Genomic DNA, 16477 nt, shown 5'->3' with positions numbered 1-16477 from the left:
TCAGAGCGCATGGAACTCTGTTTAGGTTTTAGCCTGTCATGTATACTATATTCTAAGGATGATGGGTATCCACAGTAAGAAAAAATACTAAAGCTTGCTTGAAATGTATATCCTAAGAGGTGATTTATTAAATTAGTATTGAGTTAGAAAAGAAGTGGCCTTGTCTTACCCTGTATCTCCTTCTATATAGGCCACCTGCATGAGTATATGCATTTTATACTTTTTCAGTAAGGTTGATTTTGTTTTTTTGGTACTGGGGCTTGAACTCAGGTTCTGGACACTGTCTCAGCTTTTTTGCTCAAGGCTGAAACTCTACCACTTGATCCACACCTCTACTTCTGGCTTTTTTGGTGGTTAATTGAAGATAACAATCTCATGGACTTTCCTGCCTAGGATGGCTTTGAGCTTAGATCCTAAAATGTCAACTTCCTGAATATCTAGGATTACAGGCCTGAGCCACTGGAGCCTGGCTTTTTTGTAGTGTTTTATTTTGTTTTGTTTTTGTTTCATTTTCATTTTTGATGCCAGCCCTGGAGCTTGAACTCAGGTTCTGGGGACCTGGGACCTGTCCCTGAGGTTTTTTGCTCAAGGCTAGCACTCTATCACTTGAACCAAAGCTCTACATCTGGCTTTTGGGGGGGCTTAGTTGTAGGTAAGAGACTCATGGACTTTCTAGTCCTGGCTGGATTTGAACTGTGAGCTTTAGATCTCAGCCTTCTGAATAGATAGGATTACAGGCATGAACCACTGGTGCCTGGTTCTAGTAAGTTTTTAAATCCTGTGCTTTTTACTTGTGCCTTCTGCAGCAGAGAGGAATTCGTCAGACAGTAAAGCCAGGTTTCAGGAACAATACCCAGGGAGTTTGGAAAGCTGGAACACCCAAAGCTCTGCTCCCTACTACTGGGTGCTGGGATGTAGATATGGAATCAGCCTAGGTGCCATTCAATGGACAAATGGATTGAGAAAGTGTGACATATATATATATATATACATATATTTATATATATATTTATATATGTATATATATATATATAGTGGAATTTTACCCATCAATTAGAAAGAATGATATTACATCATTTGCAAATAAATGGAAAGGCCTAGAAAAAATCATATTAAGTAAGTCAGGCCAAAAAAGACAAAGAATACATGTTTTCTGTCATATATGGAAGCTAAAACAATTGACAATATATGAACACTTCAGGGTTGTATGTTAGTATACACAAATGTATTAACAGAAATATGGTATATTCCTGGGAGAATTAGCTTTTAAAAGGCTCACAGTCCAACAAAATATTTCATTTTTTGAGTTTGACTTGTCTCGGTATGATGTCTTCCAGTTGCACCCATTTCCTACAAATGACGATTTAATTTTTCTTTATGGCCATGTAATGTTCATACACACCTGCATTAACACATACACACATATAGCATCCTCTTTATAGGTGCTTTGGTTGATTGCATCACTTGGCTATTGTGAATAGTGCTACAATAAACATAGTTATGCAGATGTCTTTCTGGTATATTCCTTTCCTATGGATATATGGTACAATAATGGTGGAGTCACAGGAAGGGCCTATTTTCAGTTTTTTGAGGCTATTACATTGAAACTGTAGGTTGCTATGGCAATCTGGCCATTTTCATGATATTAATTCAGTCAATCCATGATCACATGAGGTCTTCCATCCTCTGATGTCTTCTTCAATTTCTTTTCTCAAGGTATTATACAGTTTCATTGTAGAGGTCTTTCACTCCTTGCTTAAGTTAATACCTAGGTACTTTATTGTTTAGGGGCTATCACAAATAGAATTCTTTTCCTGGTTCCTTTCTCATACTGTTCATTTTTAGTATATATATAAATGAAAGCTACTGGTTTGGGGGTATTGATTTTTGTATCCTGACACCTTTCCAAGGTATTTATCAATCCTAGAGGTTTTTTTGGTTGGGTCTTTAGGGTCTGTAAAAGACAGGATTATAGCTTCAGCAAATCAGGATAATTTGATTTCTTCTTTCCCTTTATGAATCCCTTTTGTTTCTTTATCTTGCTTTATTGCTCTGGCTAGGAATTCTAGTGCCATATTGAATAACGATGAGGAGAGTGGGCGTCCTTGTCTCATTCCTGACTAGGGGAAATAAGTTCCATTTGTCCTCATTTAATATAATGTTAGCCTTTATTCAGTTCACATGCATCCCATTTACTCCTGGCTTCTTCGGAGTTTTTAATCATAAAAGGATCTTGTGTTTTGTCTAAGGCCTTTTCTGCAGTGATTGAGATGGTCATGTGATTTTTTTGTTTTTTGTTCTGTTTATGTGATGATGTAATATATTTGCTGATTTACATATATCGAGCCATCCTCATTTTAAATTCTTAAATCATGATCAATCTAAATAAAATTTCAAAAATAAGCTCTTGGTTTGAATTTTTAAAATTTAATGAGATGTGCTAGTTCATACTGCTTAAATGGTTTGTTATTTGGTCATTTCTATCTTTAACTTTTTTTAATTTGGGACTACAACTTGCAAATAGGTTAAAATAATGACTGGTAGACTGATCGATATACGTATCATTTGAAAACAAAGAATCTATAGGGAAAATTATAAAAGACTTTCTCAGATAAGAAAATATTAGAAATTACTTTGTCACCTCAGTATATTGACTCATAATTTAAAATCAAATGAATGTAAGAAGGAAAACTGTGGGAAAATACAGATAATTGCCAAATCAGCCATAGTAGAAAAAGTGTTTGTCACAGGACCAAGCATGTAAGTGCCAAATCAGAGAGGAAATTACACAGGTAAAGAGATGTCTGTCACCAGCTGTAATGAAATAATCCAATACATAAACTCCCATCTCCTTGTCTTGGGCTCCCATCTCCTTGTCTTGGGCTTTCTCTTTCTCTTCCTGTGTGTGTGCTGGTACTGAGGCTTGAACTCAGGGCCTCAGGCTCTTAGCTTTTTTTTTCTCAATGCTAGTGCTCAAGTCATACCTCCAGTTTGGGCTTTTTGCTGGTTGCTTGGAGATAAGTGTTACAAGGACTTTCCCTCCTGGGCTGGCTTCAAACTGTGATCCTCAGATCTTAGTCCCTGAGTAGCTAGGATTTTCAGGCATGCACCACTAGTGCCCTGCCTGTCCTCTCATCTTGACAGATAAAAGGGAGTCTGGCCTACAGGTTTGCAAATGATTGGAGCTGAAAAGAGCTAACCAGGTAACAATTGTATCCACAGAGACCAAAGCGTGCTTCTCATCTGCCAAGGAGTTCCCTTGGTCCAGAAGGCTAAAGGAAGACACTGACTGGGGAGTGGAGTGGACACCACAAAGTGATCTTTTCACTTAATCTTTCTTATTGAATACAGTATATAATCATTGGCCTTCCTCTCAGGAAGATGAGAAGCTTGTCATAAGCCTGGAGAAGGTGGCAAGGACATCTCTCACTCCTAGCAATGGAGATGTGATACCGAAGTGACATGTAATTCAAAATATAATAATATTGATCAAGGTAAAAAAGCTGGAGAAAAGCCAGTCTGGGTCTTCAAGGAATTACAGCCTGTGCAATCTGATCTGTGTATCATCTCCCAGTAGGCCCCATGAGATTTTTAGACCCAAACCTAGTCATGACATTCTCAGGGCAAGTGCAGGATCAGCTGTGATATCTACTTGTAAGCAAGCTGTCACTCACATGAATATTAAATACTTGTGCTAATTCTTTTCTCTCTGTTTGTCTCTCCCTCTTTCCTTCCTTTCTTCCTTTCTTCCTTCCTTCCTTCCCAACCTCCTTCTCTCCCTCCTTTCCTCTCATTCTTGAGCTCAGGGACAGCATGCTGTTCTTTAGCTTGTTTGTTCAATGCTGGTACTCTAGCACTTGGCCCATACCTCCACTCTCAGCTTTTTGCTTGTTATTTAGAGACAAGAGTCTCAAAGATTTTTCTAACTAGGCTGACCTCAAATCATGATGTCATATCTCAGCCTCCTGAGTAAGGGCTATATCCTTTACCTACCTACCGATTACTGATTTGTATTTCATATAAATAGAAGTTCTTCCACTTTCCTCATACAACCAGTGTCATTGTATTACCACCTGGGATGTGAGAACCCTAATTGAGAGATCAAGGGTCTAGGGTAATGGTTTGGGCACTTGGGTTTGCAGTTCTCTTACTGGCTTCTGGTGCAGAATCCATAGGATGAACATGGCTGTCTGTTAGCAATATTCTGTTGCCCACAGAGGATCTGGGTGATCAAGAGCCTGGATTGCAATCCTGCTCCTCTGTTGCTAGGAATGCTGAGAATAAACTTCTTGCACTGGGACTAAACCAGAACTGGGCCTTGCAGGCAGGTGGGCAGGAGCTGCTAATGTCTGCTCCAACATCCTGGGGTAGCAGGTCCTTCAACAAATAATGGTAGCTAGGTGCCCAGTGGCTCACACCTGTAATCCTAGCTACTTAGGAGGCTGAGATCTGAGGATCTCAGCCAGCTTGGCAGAAAAGTCTGTGAGATTCTATCCAAATAACTGCAAAAAGCCAGAAGTGAAAGTGTGGATCAAGGGGTAGAGCACCAGCCTTGAGTGAAAAAGCCCCCAAACGCACACATGGACTGTTGATATCTTTTGCTCCTGAGAATCAACCACTGACCTTCAAGGCTTCCCTCTGTAGACACCAGGAAAATCAGAAAAGTCCATTCCAAGTGACAACTATCTTTGGTCAACCTATAAAGAGTTTAGAACAGATGTGCAGTGATCATTGTCCTCAGTGTTTTTGTCAGACTTGACAGTTTACAAAGGAATTCCTTTAAACATATGAGACTGATACTCCCCCCCACCTTTTTGGTAAGATTTAAAAAAAAAATCTGTTCCCAGTCCTTTTGAATTTGCTTTAAGTCAATTGTGTGATTTATTTTGATAACCATTTCTATGGTAAGCTGAAAGGAATATAGATTCTCCAGATATTCCCCCTTTCAACACTCCAGATCCATATTTTTTCCTGTGTGGAACTGAAGTGTCTCGGGTGTATGAAGTCACATAGGTGATTGGTGACGAGGTCCAGACTCAGGTCCACATCTGCAATGTAGTCCTGTCTTACTCATGTAGTCCTATCTTACTCCACAGCTGCTTGGAAACTTGGAAGCTCACTTTTCACCAAACACAGCCTTTCCTTTTTAGCAAGTAGTCATCAGAGAAAATCTGGTAGTTTTTTGTCTAGTAGAAACAGAAACCAGTAGGTGTGCAACATGATCCTTGTTGCCAACAATTGCAAGATTTTTCCCAGCTGTCATTCTGAACACAGTGATAAGGATATTATCCAAAGTAGCATATTTTCTCCAAGCAACTCAAAGTGTTTCTGTATTGTTTTCCAAATAGATTAGTCCCGCTTTGGCAATGATTCTTCTTCTGTGGCACCACATGGCTCTTCCTCTTCCCTTTGCCAGCTCTCTCAGGTTTTATTGCTTGTGATATCTGCTCACACTGTTCTTAATCACCATGCTCTGCTTGTTGACCCTGGGAGGGGGACTTCCATCTGTACCAGTACCATCAGAAAAATCTTTACTATCTGCTCTAGAGTTGCTATTTGAAGGGTGTGGGGTGTGTGTGTGTGGAAGAAACCAGAACAAAGCAAATAATAATGAGAGCTGGTAGAAGAAAAGGAAGAGATTTCTGTTAATTCTGTTGAATATAGGTAAGAAGGGTCATTGTCACCAATTTATTGAAGCACCTGGAGCCAGTCTATTCTGAGTTGTTCCAGGACAGTACACAGAGCCTGGTAAGAGTGAATGTAGCTGTATTCTTTACACACATACACACACATATGCACACACACACGTGTGTGCATTGAAAAGGCAGGCATAAGAAGATATTAACACCTGCTGTCACATGATGGACACATGGATGTTCAAGGATGTTTTCTTTCTCTCTCTCTCTCTTTAGATTTTTTGTGGGTTTGGAAATGGAAAAAATAATTTTTAGCCAGAATCATAAAAGAGGTTAAAAAAAGCCAAGAATGGCTAATACTATGTTCTTAAATATAAGGAACTCTTACCAACATCAAATAAATGAAAAGAACTTGTTATAGGTAAAAGGGCATTAGACTACTCACAAAGACAGAAGTGCAAATAACCAGAAAATAAGTGTGTGACATCACTAATGACTAATAAAATACAACTGAAAGACAAAAAGTTTAATCTTACTAGTAAATAAGAAAAACTCAAATTGAAAAATATATTTTTTCTTTACAAATAAGCAAAACACAGCTATGCTGATGAGTGGGAGATAGGTATACTATTACTTTTTATTTTATTTTATTAATTAACTTTTTTGTTGTAAAGGTGATGTACAAAAGGAGTTACAGTTGCATAAATCAGGTCATGAGTATATTTCTTCCTCTTTTTAAATTATGGGTTTTTTCTTTCAGAAAATAAAAAAATTATTTATTTTATTGTCAAGGTGAAGTACAGAGGGGTTACATATATTAGGCAGTGAGTGCTTTTGTCCAACTTGATACCCCCCTCACTTTTCTCCCACTTTTCCCTTCTCCCCTTCCCTCCCCATTTTACAGTTAGTTCACAGCATCTTGTCTTGTAAGTATTGCTGTTGCATTGCTTTGACTTTTACGCTTTGTCTCACCATTTTAATGTTCCCCTTCCCTACCCTTCCCTAATTCAGACAGACATCTATAAAATACCCAGGGTACCAGAATCAAATTCACTGACATCAGGGGCTAAATCATAGGAAAGATGAACAGAGGAAAAAAGAAATAATTTCACATAGTACATTGAAAATAATAACCTCAATGATAAGTCACTTGCTTCCATAGTTTGGAGGTCATTTCTCTTAGCATCATCTTCTGTGATCATATGTACGTAGCTATTGAGCTATTGTGATCATCTGCTAGGACTATCCTAGACATATACTAATTATTATCAATAAGGTAAATGGCTATTCTAGACCTTTTGTTGTTCCATATACATTTTTGGATTGTTTTCCCTATTTCAGTAAAGAACATCATCGGGATTTTGATGGAGATTGCATTGAATTTGTATCTCATTTTTTGGAAGTATGCCCATTTTCACAATATTGATTCTACCTATCTATGAACATGGAAGGTCTTTCCATTTCCTGATGTCCTCCTTGGTTTCTTTAGACTTTTATAGTTTTTGCTATAAAGATCTTTTACATCTTTGGCTATGTTAATTCCTAGGTTTTGTGGGTGGTTTTTTTTGAGGCTATTGCAAATGGGTTTATTTTCATGATTTTTCTTTCTGATTGTACATTGTTGGCATACAGGAAGATTACTGATTTTGTGGGTTAATTTTGTATCCTGCTACTTTGCCAATCTGGTTGATCACCTCTAGGAGTTTGGGGGTGGCAGTTTTTTGTGTCTTTAGGTATAAGACTGTGTCATCCGCAAATGAGGATAGTTTAATTCTTCTTTCCCTCTGAATCCCTTTTATGTCCTTTTCTTGCCTTATTCCTCTGGCAACAAATCCCAGAACTGTACTGAAGAGGAGTGGAGAGAGTGGGCATCCTTGCCTTGTTCCTGATTTTAGGAGAAATTATTTTAGCTTTTCCCCATTTAGTATTATATTGGCTGTTGGTCTGCTGTATATGGCTTTTATTGTTTTAAGGAACGTTCCTTCTATTCCTAGATTCTCCAAAGCTTTTGACATGATTGGGCGTTGTATTTTGTCAAAAGCTTTTCCAGAATTTGTGAAATGATCATGTGGTTCTTGTCCTTGGCTCTGTTGACTTGTAAATTACATTTATTGACTTGTGTATGTTAAACCAGCCTTTAATCTATGGGATGAAGCCTAGTTGGTCATAATGTGTGATTTTTAAAATTTGTTTCTGGGGGGCTGGGAATATGGCCTAGTGGCAAGAGTGCTTGCCTCGTATACATGAGGCCCTGGGTTCGATTCCTCAGCACCACATATACAGAAAATGGCCAGAAGTGGCTCTGTGGCTCAAGTGGCAGAGTGCTAGCCTTGAGCAAAAAGAAGCCAGGGACAGTGCTTAGGCCCTGAGTTCACAGCCCAGGACTGGCAAAAAAAAAAAAAAAATTGTTTCTGGATTCTTTTGGCTAATATTTTATTGAGGAGTTTTGCAGCTGTGTTCATCAGAGAAACTGGTCTGTAGTTCTCTTTTTTGTTGGATCCTTACCTCGTTTGGGGATGAGTGTGATATTGGCTTCATAGAATGAGTTTGGAATTGCTCCCCGTGTTTCTATTTTACAGAATAGCTTAAGGAGTATTGATAACAGTTCATCTTTACAAATCTTATAGAATTCCAGCAGTAAACCCATCCAGGCCTAGGCTTTCCCTTGTTGGAAGACTTCTGATTACTTCCTCTATCTTGATGTATGTTATTGGCTTGTTCAGCTGGTTTATATCTTCGTGGTTCAGTTGCAACAGTTTGTACATTTCTAAAAATTCATCCATTTCTGCTAAGTTTTCCTTCTTTTGTAAGTATAGAGTTTGAAAGTAGTCCTTTATAATCATCTGGATTTCTGGAATGTTTGTTGTAATGTTTTTGGTGGCATCTCTGATCTTATTGATTTGAATTTCTTCTTCTTTTTTTTCATTAATCTCACCAGTGGTCAGTCAATCTTATTAATTTTTTATTTTATTTTATTTTATTTATTTATTTATTTATTTTTTGGCCAGTCCTGGGCCTTGGACTCAGGGCCTGAGCACTGTCCCTGGCTTCTTTTTGCTCAAGGCTAGCACTCTGCCTCTTGAGCCACAGCACCACTTCTGGCCACTTTCTATATATGTGGGTGCTTGGGAATCGAACCCAGGGCTTCATGTATATGAGGCAAGCACTCTTCCCACAAGGCCATATTCCCAGTCCCTTATTAATTTTTTAAAAAGCTTTTTGTTTCATTGATTTTATGCATAGTTTTTTAAAAATTCTATATTGTTGATTTATGCCCTAATCTTTGCTCTCTTTCTCCATCAAGTAGTTTTAGATTTGATTTTTTTTCTTGTTTTTCTAGTAGTTTTAATTGTATCATGAGGTTATTTACTTGGGCTGTTTCTGTTTTCTTATGTGTTTGCTAAGGGCTATGGACTTTCCCCTCAGATACCGCTTTCGCTATATCCCAGAGGTTCCCTTGTTATGTGTTTTCATTTTCATTGAATTGTAAGAACTTCCTAGTTTCTTCTGTGACCCAGGTGTTATTCAGTAGTGTGTCATTAAGCCTCCATGTGTTTGAGTGATTTCTGAACTATGTTTTGTTGTTGAAAACTAGTTTGATTCCATTGTAGTCAAACAGGATGCAAGGAATTACCCCAATCCTCTAGTATTTGCTTAGGTTCTTTGTGTCTGGTGCTGTGGGAGTTTCCTGGGTTTGGATGCTACAGTCCACTGGTCAGTACTGAAGGCCCAGGCAGTCATGAGCTGTGATTTTTCTATTTGTTCTTGTCCATCTCTTGGGAAGAACTGTGTGTTAGGACCTTAAGGCTGTTTTGTTAGAGCGAGCTAGGGCAATTCTCTATTGTTTTGCCATCTTCTTCAGGCCTGTAGTGTATTTCTTTTTGAATAGTGTCACCCTCTCCCTCATAGGTATACTTTTATACTATTGGTAAATTATAAATTTGTGCGTGTTGGTACTACTGCTTGAACTCAGGGCTTTTGTTTGGCTTTTTCACTTAAGGCTCAACTCTACCACTTGAGCCACTTGAGCCACACTTCCAACCTCTGGCTTTCTGCTGTTTAATTGGAGATAGGGCATCAGCTGGCCTCAAACCTCAGTCCCCAAATTTTGCTTCCTGATTGTAGGCATGAGCTACCTGTGCCCAAGTTCATTTTCCTTCTTGGCAAAGAACTTTTAGTATTTTCTTCAGACAGGTTTCTGATAACACCTTCCCTTTGCTTCTGTTTGAGGATTTTTTCATTTCCCCTTTACTTTTTTTTTTTTTTTGTCCAGTCCTGGAGCTTGGACTCAGGGCCTGAGCACTGTCCCTGGCTTCTTCTTTTTTTTTTTTTTTTTTTTTTTGCTCAAGGCCAGCACTCTGTCACTTGAGCCACAGCGCCACTTCTGGCCGTTTTCTATATATGTGGTGCTGGGGAATCGAACCCAGGGCTTCATGTATACGAGGCAAGCACTCTTGCCACTAGGCCATATTCCCAGCCCTCCCCTTTACTTTTTTTTTTTTTTTTTTTTTTTTGGCCAGTCCTGGGCCTTGGACTCAGGGCCTGAGCACCATCCCTGGCTTCTTACCGCTCAAGGCTAGCACTCTGCCACTTGAGCCACAGCGCCACTTCTGGCCATTTTCTGTATATGTGGTGCTGAGGAATTGAACTCAGGGCCTCATGTATACGAGGCAAGCACTCTTGCCACTAGGCCATATTCCCAGCCCCCTCCCTTTTACTTTTTAAGGATAGTTTTTTTCTGGATGTAAACTTACAAGTGTGTTCTTGCCACATCTCAAAGATTTTAAGATATTCTTGCTTGCATGGTTTTCAGAAAGGAGTCCCATTTAATGTTTATGTATGGCACTATATTTTTTTTAATTGGTTTCTTGAAAGAATTTCTCTTTCTTTGGTTTTCCATAGGTTGAATATGATATTCCCAGGCACAATTTTTTTTTTGTGTGTGTGTGTGTGTGTGTGTGTATCCTAATTGGTGTTTTTTGAGCTTTCTGTGGTTCTATGTATCTCATTAATTTGCAAAAATCTCAGCCTTTACTCCTCAAATACTTTGCTGCTCCTTTGTGCTTGTCCTCTTTTTCCTGGTATATGTATATTATTCCTTTTGCAGTTTCCCAGGGGTCTAAAATATTCTGCTCTGTTTTGTTTGTTCTTTTCCTTTTTTTTTTTTTTTTTTGCATTTCAATGTGGGGAGTTTTGGCCTTGACATTTCTTCAAGCTCATGGATTCTTCTACTGGCCTTGCCTAGTAAATTGATAAGCACTCTGCTTTTCTTACAAGGCTTCCCATTTCTAGCATGTCCTTTCGTAAGAATATATGCTTTCATTAGCAATCGATTCTTGTATATTGTCTATTTTTTTCCAGTTAGGGCCCTCAGCATAGTAATCATAGCCATTTTAATTTCCTTATCTGGTAACTTTGAAAAAAAAATCTGGTTTTGATATTTTGTCACTTGAGACTGTTTCTTCTTGCCTTTTACTATGTGTCATCTTTTTTTTAAAAACATGAAATCTTGAACTGAGCTAACTTGATCAATACTGTGCAGCTTTATGTTTCTGACTAAAAATTAGGTAGTGTATATTGTTTACTATAATCATAAAAGTCCAAATCTTCAGTTTTCCTCAGTGTCTTAGATTTTGCCTTCTCTGTGGTCTTTGGGCTCCCCTAGAAATTCTTTATTAAATAGAGCCTGACCCTAAAGTTCTTTCTGATGTCATCCTCTATTACACTGGGGCTGTGTGGATGTGGTGGTGTACAGCGTAAGGGATCTACCTTCCTGTGGTTACATCTCCATCTTTGTGAATCTTTGTCCCTGTGCTGGCACCTCTATAAGTTTTTCACAGCATCTCTCCCATCCTTCATTCTACCTTAAGTGAGAAAAGGGACTGAGGTTAATAAATTTCTGTTCTCCAGATCATATTGGACTTTGATAAAATACTTTTCATTGACAGCTGAACTTCATTACAAGAAACTGAACAAAGAAAAGGACTCTATGGAGTATTTAACAAATGGTTACTTCTTATTCCTTCTTCTGCAAGCAAGAGAGATACTTTTTTTCTCTGATCTTCATAGAGAATATAGCAGGGCTCCTGGCCTAAGACTTGCCCCTGAGCAGGTTTTAACTCACAAGCTGGTCTGTACCTTGCTTTTATCATTTAGACATTAATATCTCTTGTCAAGACTGGACCCAACAGTAGCTTCTGCCTCATTGAGCTGTGATTCTTTTTGTAGACATCAGTTGGTTGTACAAAGATGTTTTGTTTTTAACATTTGTAGGTACAGTACAGCTTGATCTGAGTTACCCCTCCTGTAATTCTTTGCATCCTACCCTTATTCAGTTTTCAGGGAAGCCTTCTGCCTTGTGACCTTGATTCTCTGGTGGGAATCAGAGAGTTTTTTAAAGTTTGTTTTTGTGTTTTTTTAAATTATTATTATAAAAATAGGAGTGACAACATGTAACCTCATTATTTTGTAAGGTAAAATTTCAGGTGTGAATCCAGTCATGAGAAAACAGAGAAACTATATTTTGAGAAGTCCAGTTGGGAGTCTTTATTGGAGGGCCATTGTCTGCATGGTGAACTATTGTCTCAAAGACCAATAATCCAGAACAGAGCTTATACAACGCTTTTAAGGACAAAAACCACATGCTTGGGGTGGAGGCACTCAAGCCCTACAAAAGCAGATCTTATATAGACATACTCAGGTACATGCTTAGGTACCAGCAGAACCTTTCCATCTAGGAAAGATACACCTCAACCTTCCATATAGGAGATATGCCTAAGCCTTTCAATATAGGGGAAATCTTAGAGACTACTCAGGGGAAGGTGATTTAAGCCACTCAGGGAGGTAATCAAGGCAGAACCAGAACATTTTCCATGCAAAGCTTTCTTTCCTATGACATCTGCATTTCTTTGCAGCACAATTCTCCTAGCTCACCTTGAGCTAGGTAACTGCAATTCAGTGAATTCAGGTGGCCTCTGTCACCTCTAGGCTTTTCAGCATTGGTTGAAGAGCTCCCTCCACTTAGCAAGAGGTACCAGGACGCTGTAAGAAGTTACTTAGACTCAGCCTCCTCACTTCAATTACATTTTGGAATAAAACCAGAATTCCACACATTTCTTTTTAATAATGACTTTACAAGCTGGGAACTGGTGGCTCATGCCACCAGTAATCTTAGCTACTCAGGAGACTGAGGTCTAAGGATGCCACTTCAAAGCCAGCCCAGGCTCCTGGTCTGAAGTTAGCCCAAGAAGACAAAACCAAGAGACTTTTCTCTCCAATTAACCATCAAAAAGTGAAAAGTGAAGCTGGGGATCTGTTGGTAGAGTGCCATATTGCTGCTAAAAAGCCAAGTGAGAGTGTGAGGCCCTGAGTTTAATCCCCAGTTATGGCAAAAGTGGGCACGATGGTAGAATCAAGGTGTTGAGTTATAGTGGTGGCTGCATTTGATTTATCTTAATTATGTCGGTTATATTAAATAAAATGAATCTGTTTTTAAGTTAAAACTTTTAGGATATAACATGATTCATGTATACTTATTTTTATAAATCCACTTTGTTTTTACATTTCTCTCCCATGCAAATGTCCAGCACATGGTAGGGAAAACTTTTCATAATCTTTGATCTTTAATCCTTTGCCATAATTACAGTAGCAAAAAATGTAAATAATAAAAACATTGTATTCTTAGGGTTTACCATCTAAAATATACATAGGCATATATGTACAAAGGTAGGTGTGTATGTATTATAGCAAAAATGTAAAATATGTAAATATTATATCCTTAGGGTCCATTGTATGTGTGAGTATATGTGTGTGTGTGTGTGTGTGTGTGTGTGTGTGTGTGTCACTTGAGCCATAGTGCCACTTCTGGCTTTTTAGTGGCTAATTGGAAATACATCTCACAGATTTCCTTGCTGGCTTTGAGCTCAAATCTCAGTCTCTTGACCAGCTAGGATTACGAGTGTAAGCCACCACACTTGCCTTGAATATATTTAATATTGGTTATCCTGTAGTTTGGTTTTATTAAACAAAGCACAGAATTTTTTTTAGTACAGTAAGTCTACCAATTATTAGTTATTTATACTAAGCCAGAGATAGAACTTTTCATTTATATTGTTATAGTCTTTATCAGGTTTGGAAGCTCTTATACTTGATCCCACAGGTACAGTTTTACTGTGGGTAAAAATGCTAAAGATTGTTCTCATTTATTTTAACCACTCACAGAATACTTCCTGTAGAATGTAATTTTCACTGGGAAGCATTGTTTCAAAAATCACAATTTGAGAAGCTTTTTAGAAAACAACTTTGATTTTAGTTTCTCTTATTTTATTTAGTTTGGTTCCAAATGTTGTCGACCAGAAATCATTTACTTTCCCTCTGGAATCGGAGGATAAACTCTGGCAACCCCATGCCCGGCAAACTCGGCGCGGTCAACTTCCACTTGTCCCTCCAAAATCAAAGGTAGGAGTCCATGGAGACAGAAGCAAGTTGAGGATTGCCAGGTGCCAGGAGGACGGGGGACCAGGGAGTGGCATCCAGTTGGTGTGAAGTTTCTTTTGGGGATGATGAACATGTTCCAGAATCACATAGAAATAACTACTATGCATGTCTATGGATATACTAACTACCTCTTGGTTTTCAATATATTACGAAAAGATGAAATTTATAACACGTGAATTATATCTTGATGAAACATAAGAAATTTAAAGAATCCAAGTAGGATGTTGGCTTAGTGTTCAAAATTGGAAAACATGATGAATATATAAATTTGTTTCTACAATTTCATATTATTATTGTTTCAGATCTATTTGCAGCACAGTTTCTACCAAAAGAGAGAAAGAGAGAGAACTTTCTTTCAAAAGCAAAATGAATAAAAATATAAAGCATGTAACTTTTTGAACAGAGAAACAGAGCTCACATACTTTCTGACTTTGCATTCATTGGGTATTCTGTCAATTGCTTCCTGTCCCTTCCTTGTCTTAGCTTAACCACTCTAACAGAAGAGCACAGGCTTCCCAGCCCAGACGACAGAAACCTATTTCTCAGAGCTTGAGAGGCTACAGTGCCAAGATTAAGGTGCTGACAAGATCTGGTATCCCATGAAGGCACACTTGTTGGTTTGGCTCTAATCCCAGTCATGAGAGCTCCACCCTCAGCTCAGTAACTCATTTCTTTTGGGTACCAGATATTGTCATTGCTTTGGAAATACCAGCTTGTTTAACCTTGAGAACAATCTAAGGAGATGTTATTATTATTATCTTCAATTCAGGCTACTTTTAAGAAGCAATGCGGATACTATTAATAATTATTTCCTTTAGAACAACAGAGAAACCAACTTCCCGTAGGCTACCAAAACATTCATTCATCTACAAGTTATTCAATTATTCAGCAAATCAATTACCTACTGGCCTCAGGCACTGTCCTAAGCATTAGAAAACATATCCTCAGAACATATTGAGGGAGACAGACAAACAGATGATTTCATGGGTCATCAGAGAGAGAGAGAGAGAGAGGTAGTCCTCTTGTGACTAAAGGTCAAGAGGTCGTAGTGATTAATTTGGAGACTTAAGAGAGCAAGGTCTGTGATAACTCGGTGATTCAACCTGGGGCCTGAGTGCTTGTGACATTGTTCTGTGAGATGGGGATACAGGGGAAGGAGATGTAGCAGTTCAGTGTTGGGTCTGAGGCACCTGTAGAGCCTCCAAGAAATGGCAAGTGGTAGCTAGGTATAGGTATACCTGCAGACAGTGTGGAGCTCAAGAAAGTGTCTGAGAATGACTTTACATTTCCTGGGGTGACATTTAGGGGTTCAAGGCAGAGAATATAAGAACCCTCAAAGAGCAAGCCTGTGTGTGTGTGTGTGTGTGTGAGAGAGAGAGAGAGAGAGAGAGAGAGAACCAAGTTGAAGTGTCTAGACTGCTGCCTTGGAATCTTCACAAATTAAAGTCAAAATCAGTTACTGAAGGGCTTTACATTAAAAGTGCATTAAATGAGCCAAGTGCCAGTGGCCTGTAGACTAGCCACTCAGTGGGCTGAGCTCCAGGAGAACAAAATTTGAAGTCCATCTCCAAGATGATCAGCAAAAGCAGGCTGGAGGCATGGTTCAGGTAGTAAAGCACCAGACATGATCAAGAGAGCTGAGCAAGAGGATGAGGCCCTGAGTTCAAGCCACTGTGTTGGCAAAATAATTTTAAATGTAATGTATGCAAGATATTTTATCCGAAGTTTTAATTTCAGACTTTAATGATTTCTCCAATTCACTTTTGGTTGTTTGACCTCACGCCTGGCATCAGCCAGCAAACCCTACTGCAACCCTGATACGGAGAGGTTGAATTTTTTTGTCTCTTGATTTGTAAAAGAATTCTCTGACAGAAGGAAATAAATAATGGAGTTTCTTTTCATTGCCTTAATTGGTTGGGCTTATAATTTCATATTTTCCTTAACTGTTGAATTTCCCTGGTGTTAAACACTTCTTAAAATCAAAGGCTTCTGTGAGAGGGTTGCTCAGTAACTGACTGGCCGCATGAGTTACTGGTGCCAGCTCTCTGTGGCTTGGAAAACCCCAGAGTCTATTTTATACATTGTGTGTTGCTGGTTTGTGAGAGTTTCTGTCTCTACAGTAGCATTTTGTCTTATGGCTATACCAAAGGTAAGCTGGTGTGTGTGTCTCTATGTGCACATGCGCATGCACCCGTGTTTGCCAATACTGGAACTTGAACTCAGGACCTGGGCACTGTCCTTTAGCTTTTGCTTGTGGATATCTTTCTGCCATTTGAACTGCAGCTCCACTTTGGGGTTTTGATGGTTAATTGGAGATTAGAGTCTCATGGGCTTTCCTGCCCTAG

General features: G+C 38.8%; 1 protein-coding gene across 1 annotated transcript in view; it reads left to right on the top strand.

The window, feature by feature from the left end:
* The window catches only part of LOC125340428 (IQ domain-containing protein H-like), a 33578-nt gene that overhangs the window by 8794 nt on the left and 8307 nt on the right, over positions 1–16477 (top strand). The window contains exon 4 of the mRNA XM_048332050.1: positions 13967–14093. Coding sequence (XP_048188007.1) covers positions 13967–14093 — 127 coding nt within the window. The remainder of the gene's footprint in view (positions 1–13966; positions 14094–16477) is intronic.

This window comes from Perognathus longimembris, chromosome 23, assembly GCF_023159225.1.
Source record: "Perognathus longimembris pacificus isolate PPM17 chromosome 23, ASM2315922v1, whole genome shotgun sequence".
NCBI lineage: Eukaryota > Metazoa > Chordata > Mammalia > Rodentia > Heteromyidae > Perognathus > Perognathus longimembris.
Note: the sequence above shows the minus strand (reverse complement) of the source record. Positions and strands in the feature narration are given on the sequence as shown.